Below are 13,830 nucleotides of genomic sequence, written 5' to 3'. Positions count from 1 at the left end.
ATAAACATATACAGAGGAAACATTATGCATCAGTGGTAATTACCAAAACAAATCATCATAGATATTTGAGAAATGCATCAGGAAAAGTACTCTGCGATTTAAAGAATTTTTGCTTGTGAATAATTTTTTTCCAAACAAAATGAAAAAAATGACAATGTAATTAATTGAAGTATTAGCTTTATCTTTATAGTAACAGATTATATCCTTTAACTAAAAGGATTTGGAAGAATCAAGGTGCTTACCTATATGAAGATAAACTATTCCAGAAGTTTTGAGTTTTTTCACACATCCTCATTCCCACAAAATGAGCAAGAACTGTCAACATCCATATATTTTGCCACAGTATCATTCGCCGGGTATATTTTATGTAAGATCTTAAAATGAACTGCTTTAGTCTTTTTGGAAATGCAGTACTGAGGTAATAGCCAGGCTTCCTTCAAGTCTATAAGTCCAATAAAAGAGGCCCAATAAAATTTGCCTTTGCAACATTATATTTTTTATTCTGAATTTGTCGAATATGCTAATTATTACATTTCTTACTATATTTATTCCATCTAAGATCAAATCAGGTTTTTTGGTGACACTCTTACTAAAACTTAGATGACATTTAACAAGTTGACTTAGACCGCAAGGAATCGCTTTAAGCAATGCATTATATTGTTTAAATGGTAAGGGGAAATTATGAACAGATATACATTCTTCATAAGATCAAAAATTACCAGATTTATCAAAATCCAAAATCCAAAAAATTCCAATTATATTCTTGTTAAACCATGTAGAGAGAAAATCGGATTTATTCCTAATCATTATATTAGAGTTGCTCCATAGAAAGGTTTTATGTGGTGAAAAATTGTGGGTGTAGCATAACTTCCAAGCAAGAAGGGCCTGCTGATGAAATTTAGAAAGTGCAACAGCCAATCTATCCGGCAAGTAGTTACATTTCAATATAAAGGGAAGGCCACCAATTTTTTTAAACATATGATTTGGGATATAAACCATATAGAATTAGGATTTGCTAAGCATCTTTTAATCCAATTTATCTGGAAGGTGTTCACTGTCTCACTAAAATCTAACACATTGTAAAAAAATTAATTATATATATATATATATATATATATATTTATTTATTTATTTATTTATTTTATTAAATTTTTTCATTATTTGTTATCACAACTTTTTTATCTTTTGTCAAATCAATTTAGATAATTAATGTGGTTCAGATTACATAATATTTTGAGTTTCTATTGATTAAACCAATCTCCATTGCATTAACTAACATTTTTTTTATTTCAATCAACTCAACATTTTAAGGCAACCAGGTAACTTACTTTTTTTAAGTTAAACCAACCATATTTTTTTACAGTGCACTTCAAGTCCACCTTTTTTCCGACAATTTGAGAGGATTGTTTTTTTTTTGAGCTTATGAGGTTTGTTTTTCCATATGAAGTCTAGTAAAAAAATGGTTAATTCCTTTAGCAGTAGAGTCATTGACAAAAAGAGAAAGAGAAGGATATACAAAACGAGACAATCCTTCTTTGGACAAAAGAACCCTCCCATAAAGGGAAAGGTCTCTTTGGAGCCAAAGATTAAAGATTTTTATTTTATTTTTTGACCCGGCCAGAAATATGTAGCTGTTCTCGAGCTGCTACATTTTTTTGTTAAATAAATACCCAGATACCTTACGGTCTCTTTTACTGAGATACCATCAATTGAAGAATCGTCACTTTTATAGAGCGTCATTATCTCACACTTGGACATATTCAGTTTCAATCCAGAAGCACTTGAAAACTGCTCAATTACATTTATAGCCTTGGTTATTTGACTCTTATCTTTTAAAAAGAGAGTCGTGTCATCAGCCAACTGGGAGAATTAAATTTCTCTATTAAAGATGGATATACCTTCCAAGCTTTGTTCATGGATAACATAACGATAATAGTTCTGTATAACTAAAAAGGGGGAAATTGGACAGCCCTGTCTGACACCGCGGGTAATGAAAAATCTCTCAGAAGTATTGAAGTTAATTAAGACAGAGCTGCTAATTTATCTATAAAACATTTCAATAACATTAACATAAAAGTCACCAAAACCAAATAACTTGAGAGTCTGCTAAAGAAATTCATGCTCAAGGGTGTCAAAAGCTTTATAAAAGTCTAGGAAAAGAATCACGGCTTTAGAATGTATAAAATCTGCATAATCCAAAAGATCTCAAATAAGTCTTATATTGTTAGTGATGTGCCAATCTTTTATAAAACCTGATTGTGTCTCTGCAACAAACTGATTAAGTTTGACCTTTAATCTATTAGCAAAAACCAAGGCTAAAATTTTATAATCGATAGTCAGGAGCGTAATTGGATGCCAATTATCTATCAAAAGAGTGTCCTTGTCCGGTTTGGGAACAGGGAGGATAACGCCTGGTTTCATTGATGCTGTCATTTCTTTTGAATCAATACATTCCCTATACATACAAAGCAATGGCTGTTTGATTAACTCCCAAAAATGAATATAAAACTCAACAGTTAATCCATCACTGCCTGGAGATTTTCCTTTCTTCATTGAGTGAAGCGCTATTCGAACTTCCTCAATAGTCAAACCAGAATCACAGAAGGCTTTGCAATCAGTATCAATAACTGGGACATGAGCTTGAGCCCAATTCTTTATAAAATTGTCGCAATTTTGTTTATCAAACACGGATGTGTAAATGTTTTTAGAAGGCTGTGACAAAATTAGATATCAAAAGGATCTGTGCAGTTGACACCATTAATATTAAGAACAGTCAGAGATTTTTTTTTTTCACTACTAGTATGAGCTGATGTGCCTTTAACCCTATTGTACCCTAATCCTTTTTTTTTTTTTTTTTTGAATTTAGATGTTTATTTACCTCTACTTTTCTATGTAAAATATGCTTATTTTTATGTTATATTTAACATAGTAAAAAGTATTCATGAAATTTTCATTCCAGTAAGTTGAAGCAACCAAAACCTCACAAGTTGGCATTACTTTGGTCACATCTAAAAACAATTACATGATTCTAGATGGCTGTAGTACTCAGTGGCTGTATATAGGCATAACTAAAAAATTAAAAAATACAAATACAAAACGGGTAAGAATAAACAATAAACCTCATAATAATATACAAGATACATAACAAACATATAAGAATAAACAATGCACAATGATGGCGTCAACAAATCTTGCAGTAGGACTTTTATCTGACTTTGAAATGTGTGTGTGTGTGTGTGTGTGTGTGTGTGTGTGTTTTGCACAGTGGCTGATTAGCATATATATATATATATATATATATATATATTTTAAATTGCTGTTATTGACTGTTGACTCGTTCAATTATATGTATGTGTGTTTGACTCGAATAAAAAAACGCTCTATTATTGGCTCATTCAATGGCTCTCAATGCAATGCATTTGTGTGTGTTCAAGTGGCAAACAATGTTGTTTTCGTCAACGATGACGATAACGAAATTATTTCGTTGACGCACCTTTTTTTATGACGATAACGCGACGATGACTAGCTAAAAATGGCTCTAAGGTGACTAAAACATGACGAGACGTTTTCGAGTTTTCGTTGACGAGACGAGACGGAACGAAAATGATTTTAAGTCTGACGTTCACAATGCATGTCATTTCTGCCTATTTTGCGTGAAATCTGTCTGTTTTGAGCTAAAAAAGTATCAGCAATGCTGCCGCTTCCTATCCTTGTTTTCGGTACGCCCACCACCCAGCTGCCGCCATGCCGCGCACCAGATTCCACACAACAACAACACTGCCGCTGCGGCTAGTCACTCGCCACACATCTTCGATATGAGGCGCCGGACTGGACAAAAGCGAAACGAACTGCGCGAGCGAGCGACAGTGCGCGAGAGAGACCGAGGCTGAGTCCCAATTCGCCTACTTATACTACGACCTAAAAGTATGTACTTTTTTTGTGATGAAAAAGTACATACTTTTGAGTGTGTAGCAAAAGAGTATGCACGTTCTGGGACATACTTCGATGACGTCATGCAACGTAAACGAGAACGTGGTTGCCTAGTTACGCACACCGCGACTGTTAACAAAACATTTTACATTTCATTCATTCTTATATATCCAATATAATTTTATTTACTATTCCCATCTTTTTTTCCACAATACATTTACAATGTGTTTTACCAAATTGAGGAGTGAAGCAGGGCGTCGTCGTAGATCAACCAAACGCAGGTCGTTTGTGAGGCTGCTGGTTCTGACGTTCATGTGCAAATGTGTGTAACGAAAGCTACTTATTTTCTGAGTTAAAATATTTAAAGTTTATAGTGTAACTATTGTTTAACGTATTTTATACTTAATCTTATACTTATGTATAATACTTAAAAATACCCCGATGAAAATGAACCATGCTTTTACTATAGTAAAAGTGTAGTAACCATGTTTCTTTGGTTGGACTGATAAAGTTAACATTTGTACAGCCACAGTATTACTACAAATAAGTCAGACAGAAACATCAAAAGAAATACATAAAAAAGACACTTGCATGACACTGTACTAGAGCCTTTTTAAAAAAGTTTTTATTTATTGTTTTGTAGCCTGCAATGAGGCACTCAGTATCTTCATCGGACCCTACAAGATAAACACGGTACTTTTTTGGCACAACATAAACCCATTAATATTACGAGACAATAAAATATAACTTTAATTAGGGTTAAACATTTTGAATTCTTACACTTAAAAACTGAGGGCGCATCTCCGCTGCTTCATCCGACTGCCATGTCTACATCACCGCAAAGCTCCTCCATCCCGCACGCAATGGGTTGTGGGCAATATTAGCCGTTAGAGTGTGCATTGATCTGCACTTCGAATTCTAACCGGAAATAGTAGACCATCCGGGTATCTTTGGAATACTCATTTCAACATACTACGATTTGGGACGTACTAATTCTAGTTTCACATACTATTTAGGACGGATAGTATGCGAATTGGGACTCAGCACGAGTGTGTCCGAGCATTAGTTTAGGCTAATTGGTACAAAGTAATATATAATTATTATATAACTTAGATTATAACATAAAGTATAACATAAATTATTATTTAACTAATTATATAATAAAGCCACAATTGCCAAAGTAAGAATGTTTTTATTCCTGGCTTTTTTGGAGTAAAACAGTGATTCCACTGTTACCACTTTATCTGTGTGTAGTAGCTCAAATTGAATTGAGTTACAACACTCGAATTGCAACACTTGCTACAACCTGTCAAACCTAAGCCCATTTCCAATACTTTTTAACCTAAATTAATTTGACTACTTTTTTTTTTTTTTACTAAAACTTGACTAAAACCTTTTTGCGTTTTCATCGACTAAAACTTGACAAAAACTATCAAGTTTATAAGTGACTAAAATGTGACTAAAACTAAAAAGCATTTTCGTCCAAAAGAATAAAACTAAAAGGGCTGCCAAAAACAACACTGGTGGCAAACTTAGGAAAAGTAGCAAAAAACTTAGGCTAAGTCTTGTACCGCTCAGTTACACTCTCCAGTCCAGTGTGTGGCGGTAAGTCACAATCTTTTGTCTGCCGACCGCCATTAGACCTCAGAGGAAGAAGGTTTGTTTTCATCTTAATCTCTAGTGTGATGTTGTGCTACTGACATGATACAAACTGTTATAACTGTACGTTAAGTCTATAAAAAGATACCAAATTTGAGTCGGGTCAGTAAATGACTGTAATATTCTCATCCTCTCAACTTCTCATATTCTCAACTTCTATAGGCTAGTCGTAAATAGAAGTTTTGAATCGAGCAGGAATATCTGGAGTTGCTGCAACTGAACTGAGAAGAAGAAGATGGTGTTTGTTAAAGAGGAGACTGAGGAGGACTCGAGTGAACCAGAACCCTGGAGGATAAAACACGAGGACAAAGCAGGTTGGTGTCTATTCTAGATTTTTCTTTAATGACTGTTAGTGGTAACTTACTTTAAGCTAACAGAGCTTTGTTGGTTTGTTGGTTTGTTCTGCGTTTAGTCATTCTTTTCCTATCAGTTTCACCAAAGACGAACTACTGGACATTAGGAAACACACACCAGACAAGTTTTTCACAGATTTTGATTACTCAGACGTTTTACTGGACATTCTCGTCGGAGGGGCAGCGGTGTTGTTCAAACGCGCGGTCAGACGCAAACGCGGGAAGCGCGCTGGCGCGCTGGTTAAACTCCGCGAGCGCGGCCTCCGCACTGCACTCCCTAGTATTCATCTTGCGAATCTCCGATCTCTTCCTAACAAAATGGACGAACTTCTTCTCCTCACCCGCACTAACAAGGATTTTTTAAACTCCGCTGCTCTGTGCTTCACTGAAACCTGGCTGAGTGAAGCCATACCGGACAACGCACTACATCTGCCGGGCTTTCAGCTGTTCCGAGCGGATCGCATCGCGGAACTAACGGGGAAAACGAGAGGTGGTGGATTGTGTTTCTACATTAACGAAAGTTGGTGTTCAGATGTAACAACACTGAAGAAGATGTGCTCTCCTAATTTAGAGGCACATTTCATAAACTGTAAACCTTTCTACTCGCCGCGGGAGTTTTCCTCATTCATTCTCGCGAATGTTTACATTCCTCCAGACGCGTGTGTGAGCGCGGCGATACAACAGCTGGCTGAACATATAGCTGAAATGGAACAAAGGTACCCAGACTCTCTTTTAATCATTCTTGGGGATTTTAACAAAGCAAATCTCTCCCGTGAACTGCCAAAATACAGACAGCATGTTACATGTCCTACCAGAGACAGTAATATATTGGACCACTGTTACACCACGATAAAGAATGCGTATCACTCCGTCCCACGGGCAGCTTTGGGGCTCTCTGATCATTGTTTGGTTCATCTTATACCGACCTACAGGCAGAAACTGAAATCAGCTAAACCTGTAATAAGGACTGTAAAAAGATGGACCAACGAAGCAGAGCAGGATCTACAGGCCTGCTTCGATTGCACTGATTGGACTGTTTTTGAAGCTGCAGCCACCGATCTGGATGAGCTCACAGATACTGTAACATCATATATCAGTTTCTGTGAGGATACATGCATTCCTACCAGGACATTCTTATCATTCACTAATGATAAACCATGGTTTACTGGGAAACTCAAACAGCTTCGTCATGCCAAAGAGGATGCTTACAGAAGTGGGGATAAAATCTTGTATAACCAGGCCAGAAACAGACTGACAAAGGAGATCAGAGTTGCTAAAAGAAGCTACTCTGAAAAGCTGAAAACCCAGTTTTCAGCCAACGACCCGGCATCAGTCTGGAGAGGCCTGAGGAACATCACCAACTACAAATCACCATCCCCCCGATCTGTGGAGAATCAACAACTGGCTGACACTCTCAATGCATTCTATTGCAGGTTTGAGAAGCCCAGACTCACACCTCACACCCGCTCTGATGTGCACTTCACACATCCACCATCACCTCCTGCAACCCCTCTCCTCCCCCCTTCTGCCATCCAACCTGAGCTTAAGGTCTGTGTGGAGGACGTGAGCCGAGTCTTCAAAAAACAGAAGACTAGGAAAGCTTCAGGCCCAGACGGCATCTCATCTGCTTGTCTAAAAGCCTGCGCTGACCAACTGGCCCCAGTCTTCACGCAGATCTTCAACAGATCATTGGAGCAGTGTGAAGTTCCCTGCTGCTTCAAACGCTCCACTATCATTCCGGTTCCCAAAAAACCTAAAATCACTGGACTTAATGACTACAGACCTGTCGCTCTCACGTCTGTGGTCATGAAGTCGTTTGAAAGACTGGTGTTGGCCTATCTGAAGGACATCACTGGACCCCTTCTGGATCCCTTTCAGTTTGCTTACAGAGCAAACAGGTCTGTGGATGATGCAGTCAACATGGGACTGCACTATATCCTGCAACATCTTGACAGACCTGGGACTTATGCACGGATCTTATTTGTGGACTTCAGTTCGGCCTTCAATACCATCATCCCTGATCTTCTCACAGCCAAACTGACTCAGCTCTCCATGCCATCCTCAATCTGTCAGTGGATCTCCAGCTTCCTGACCGACCGGCAGCAGCGAGTGAGACTGGGGAAGCTCACATCCAGGACCCTCACCATCAGCACTGGCGCCCCCCAAGGGTGCGTTCTCTCCCCACTGCTCTTCTCCCTGTACACTAATGACTGCACTTCTAAAGACCCCTCTGTCAAGCTCCTGAAATTTGCAGACGACACCACCGTCATCGGTCTCATCCAAAATGGTGACGAGTCTGCTTACAGACTGGGGGTTGAACAGCTGGCTGTCTGGTGCAGCTATAACAACCTTGAGCTGAACACGCTCAAAACAGTGGAGATGATTGTGGATTTCAGGAGAAAATCCCCAGCACTCCCCCCTCTCACCATCATGAACAGCACTGTGGAAGCAGTGGAGTCATTCAGGTTCCTGGGCTCTACCATCTCTCAGGACCTGAAGTGGGCAAATCACATTGACTCCATTGTGAAAAAGGCCCAGCAGAGACTGTACTTCCTTCACCAGCTGAAGAAGTTCAATCTGCCACAGGAGCTGCTGATCCAGTTCTACTCAGCTGTCATTGAGTCTGTTTTAAGCACTTCCATCACTGTCTGGTTTGGTTCAGCTACCAAATCGGACATCAGGAGACTACAACGGACAGTCCGGACAGCAGAGAGGATTATTGGTGCCCCCCTGCCAACCCTCCAGGACCTGTACTCTTCCAGAGTGAGGAAGAGAGCAGGTAAAATCATCACAGACTCCACTCACCCTGGACACCCCCTGTTTGAACTGTTACCGTCAGGACGGCGACACAGATCACTGGCCACAAGAACATCCAGGCACAGGAACAGTTTCTTTCCACAGGCCATTTCCCTTCTGAACACTTAACATGCCCCCCAAGGCATATGCCTGCAAGTGCAATACTCCCACTGTCTAGTGCAATATTCTCTTAACTCAGGTGATATTTATATTTATATTATTCATACTACTCAAAATACTGTAAATATGTTCATAATCTGTAACATGCACTAGACTCCCACTGTCTAGTGTAATATTCTCTAACTCAGGTGATATTTATATTTATATTATTCATACTTCTCAAAATACTGTAAATATGTTCATAATCTGTAAATGTTTATTCAGACTAAACCCAACTGTGACCCCTTTTTTTTTTTTTTACTTTTTATACTATTTTTATTTTATTTTTTTTAAATATATTTTATTCTTAGAATTTGTATTACTATGTTTCTTGTTGTATTTGTATTTGTATATGTGCACTGGAAGCTTCAGTACCAAGAAAAATTCCTTGTGGGTGCAAGCACACTTGGCAATAAAGCTCTTTCTGATTCTGATTCTGATTCTGATTCTTTAGACACGAGGTATCCGCGGAAAAAGTTCTTACTAGAACCAGGTTGTATCATATCATATCATATCAAAGTTTTATTAAGGACACATGGTCCAAAACACTTACAGTAACAAAACACAAAAAAGAACAGACAAATACACGAAAAAAAGAAAAGAAAAACACAATATTACATGTTACATATAAGCTAAAACGCCAATGGTTCCACATCCACATACTGGAGGAGAATCTGACTGAAAAAAACATTTGACTGAAAAAGCCAGAATTCGCACTAGATATTTTGGAACTCCTCTGTTGTGTAACTTATACAATAGTTTTTCATGATTTACCCGATCAAAGGTGTTACAGGCATCAATAAAACAAACACATACAAATTGTATAATTATGCCTGTTGTACAAATCTAGAATCTTGATAGTAAAGTCTAGAAAAGCAAAAATACAAACATCTGCGCCATGTTGGTTATAAACTAGCCTAATTATCCATGCTATTTTATTTAGCTTTGTCTTTAATAATAGGCACTAACATCACAGATAAAATAGAATATAACCATATTAGCCCTGTTATAAAATATACCTATAGTTTTTTTTCATAAACACAAACTCTCCTCCACCCAGTGCTATTCTATCCAGAGTTACATTTTAACACACATTGTATATATATATATATATATATATTAGTGGTGGGCCGTTATTGGCGTTAACGTGCTGCGTTAACGCGAGACTCTTATCGCGCGATAAAAAAAATATCGCCGTTAATCTATTCTCCAAGTTGGGTTGGGAGATGGCTCTATACTACACAAGCTATGATGACGCAATCTACCCGCGGCCGCGAGGTAAACCCGGCTGCAACGCATATTCGTCGTCATCTTAAGTAAACACGGCTGAAAGTGAAAGCTGGTGAAAAAGATCGGTGCAACATCCATTATTTGGACTTGGTTCGGGTTTAAGCCGTCAGACGAGCAGCAGCAAACTATATACAGAGTGTGTGGGGTAACAGTTCGGTAAGTTAACACACGACTAATCCGTTCTACCACCTCAAATTCAAAACGAAACATGATATCACTGAATACCAGCGCGCGCGTATTATTCCCATTCCAATATATCTTAGTGGTGTAGCACATAATCTCGATTTTAAGAATCGTTGTTGTGTTTCTTTTTAACTGAAAATACATCAGTTAGAATTTTCTAATTTAAATTTGGGGTTTCATAAGCTCCAAGCCATAATAAACATTAGACCTACTTAAGTCTCTGCAGCTAGTGTACTTAAATTTTATTTATCTGCAAAATTATTTTGTATACTTACAGTTTTGCACAATATATGTTCTCAAAACTACATACACCCTTTAAAAAAATACATTTAGCAGTTGTTTAGCATGGGTCTGTGTAATCTGTTCTGAAATGGTTTTATTATAATATACTGTATATCGTTATCACAAGAGGCTGCAATGTATATCACAATATAGATTTTAGGCCATATCGCCCATCCCTAATTGATAGCCTATAGTAGTTGCTAATAATATAGGCCTACCTAATGTTGCCTACGGACGGTAACAGTACAGTAGTAACCTTTTACAGTCTATGAGTAGAACAGCTTTCTCAAGCAGTTTGTGATGCATTTTGGAAACAGGAGATGAGCCCCTGGTCTAATGCGCCACCTGGCTTGAGAAACCCGTTCTCAAACACAGCAAAAAGTCCAGTGTTAAATTAACTCTCCTGGGAGTTTATATGGCTCCAGAGTCAGTGTTAAAATATGAGTGTTAAATTAACACTCAAGAGAGTTAAAGTTAATGAGCTCATTAAGTGATTCATTGAGTGATGATTGACCATTATTGAAGACACCTGATGTTAGCAAGCAGAATCACTGAAGGAGAAAATCTCATTTTTTAATACACCGTTATGGAAATCAGTGTTTGTTTTAGTTGGGCTCTTGACCCATAAACCATTAACTTTAGATTTTGTTTGGCTGTTGTATCTGAGTTATAACTCTCAGATGAACAAAGAGCAAAGGTGATCAGGTGGTGTTGGTTATGATTTGATAATCATAATTCCACCTGAATATCAATGCTCATTTAGAGAGTCAGGTTTACCTTGTTGATTACAGCAGCCTGTGATTCTACAGCAAATGATTTTATATCATTATCAATATAGTCCAAAATATTTCTTAAAAATTGTTCTGATAAAAAGACTTAGAAATTTACTTTATTTACACATTGACATCAATAATCAGCCTGTGAATCTCAACAATGGTGACAATAATAAAGCATGTTGCAGTGCATTCTGGATGCCACCAATCAAAACTCATTCATGGCTCCCATCATGCATTGCGGTATGAATAAATTATGATCTGTTTTGTCTTACTAATTTCCTTTTCCTAATTGAATATTCTGTTTGTCACCATAGTTGAGATTCATACACTGATTCTTGATGTCTGTATGTGCCTAAAAGAAAGATTTGGTTTTATCAGAACAACTTTTAAGAAATCCTTTAGACTAGTTAGAAAAAAAAAGATCTTATGCTGTAGAACCACAGTGATGCTGTAATCAACAATATACATTTAAGTCAGAGATTAGACTCTAAATGGGTTTTGTGATTCAGGTCAAAAGATGATTATGTCAAAACATAACCAACAACATCTGATCACCTTTCTCTTTGTTCATCTGGCAGTTATAACTCAGATATAACAGTCAAAGATAATCTAATGTTTACAGTTTATGGGTCAAGAGTCCAACTAAAGCAAACACTGATTTCCATAACGGTGTCTTAAAAAATGAGATTTTCTCCTTCAGTGATTCTGCTTGCTAACATCAGGTGTCTTCAATAAAGGTCAATCATCACTCAATGAATGACTTAATGAGCTCATTAACTTTAACACTCTTGAGTGTTAATTTAACACTCATATTTTAACACTGACTCTGGAGCCATATAAACTCCCAGGAGAGTTAATTTAACACTGGACTTTTTGCTGTGAAGACTTACTTTTATAGTCATTATTTGGGTAGCACACATATTCTGAATGCCTTCGGCAGAATTCAAATGAGCCATTTTAATCTAGATTAATCTAGATTAATTTCAAAATTAATCTAGATTAATCTAGATTAAAAAAAATAATCTATGCCCACCTCTAATATATATATATATATATATATATATATATATATATATATAATATTTTTTTTGTTTCAATACCATATGTGACCCTGGACCACAAAACCAGTCTTATGGGTAATTTTTTTTAAATTGAGATGTATACATCATCTGAAAGCTGAATACATAATCTTTCCATTGATGTATGGTTTGTTAGGATAGGACAATATTTGGCCGAGATGCAACTATTTGAAAATCTGGAATCTGAGGGTGCAAAAAAATCGAAATATTGAGAAAATCGCCTTTAAAGTTGTCCATTTCTATTGGCGATAGTGCTGCATCCATTCACAAAATTAAATGTTTTATATATTTAAGGTGTGAAATTTACAAAATATCTTCATGGAACATGATCTTTACTTAATATCCTAATGATTTTTGGCATAAAAGAAAAATCTATAATTTTGACCCATACAATGTTTTGTTGGCTATTGCCACAAATATATCCGTGCAACATAAGACTGGTTTTGTGATCCAGGGTCACATATAGAAAAAAAAATTGACACGTCATCACTGACCAAAAGAGGTTATTTGTTACTAACATATTTGTATCATCAATACTTTTTTTTTTTTTTTGCCAACGATCAAACATTCTTCATTTTAATTTTTAGATACACTGCGAGATACGAAAACGCAGAGACACACACACTGACTTAAAACAATCAGCTTATAGTGACATGCTTCATGCTGCAATGCATGCTGGGAGCCATTCGTTTTATAATATGAGTGAGGAGAGGAGGAGTGAAAACAGCGCAGGTCTCTCTTCTCGCAGTGGATCATAGTCAGACACCTGTGAGTATTGATGGCAGTCTGACACTGAAGCTTTGATACGTGCTTCAAACCATTAACTACAATTCCATTTGAAGCACTGCTCCGAAGGCTGCTTTGGTACGGAAAAATCACGTGACATATGACGTCAGAAGCAGCAACTGCTTCATTCTCTGAATGAATCACCTGAGTGTTTCCCAGCGCCACCGCCACACGCAAACCAGTCAGTGCTGCCACTGCAACTGGCACCGCCTCGTTTCCAGTCTGAATTGTAGCACGCTCAAAGCATAAAAACTTTAATGCACAACATTGCGTTTGGTTCGTAGTAGCCTCTACTACAGTGACAAGCATTAGTTTGTTCATATCGATTTATTTTCATTACTATGGAAGCATCTAGGAAGAGAGGTCATTCTGACATGTGGGAAAACTTTATTCTGATCGCTCCTGATAAAGTATGTGTGCTGGCTGTTAAATATTATTATTAAATAGTAGGCTACAAGTTGAATTATAGAACTGTAACTATCAGTAGCCTATATAATAGCTGTCTCAAGTTTGTATAAAAACATCTGAACGAATCCT

At 37.2% G+C, this 13,830-nt stretch overlaps 1 protein-coding gene across 2 annotated transcripts in view; it reads left to right on the top strand.

The window, feature by feature from the left end:
• The first annotated feature begins 5,599 nt into the window (after nt 1–5,599).
• Nucleotides 5,600–13,830, top strand: part of LOC309498863 (uncharacterized protein) — a 149,665-nt gene continuing 141,434 nt past the window's right edge. For both annotated transcript variants that reach the window (XM_082169813.1, XM_082169812.1), the window contains exon 1: nt 5,600–5,903. In XM_082169813.1, coding sequence (XP_082025939.1) covers nt 5,825–5,903 — 79 coding nt within the window. In that variant the 5' untranslated portion in view covers nt 5,600–5,824. The remainder of the gene's footprint in view (nt 5,904–13,830) is intronic.

Source organism: Leuciscus leuciscus (genome assembly GCF_965113295.1).
Source record: "Leuciscus leuciscus genome assembly, chromosome: 1".
NCBI lineage: Eukaryota > Metazoa > Chordata > Actinopteri > Cypriniformes > Leuciscidae > Leuciscus > Leuciscus leuciscus.
The sequence above is the reverse complement of the archived record's forward strand: the minus strand, read 5'-3'. Positions and strand labels throughout refer to the sequence as shown.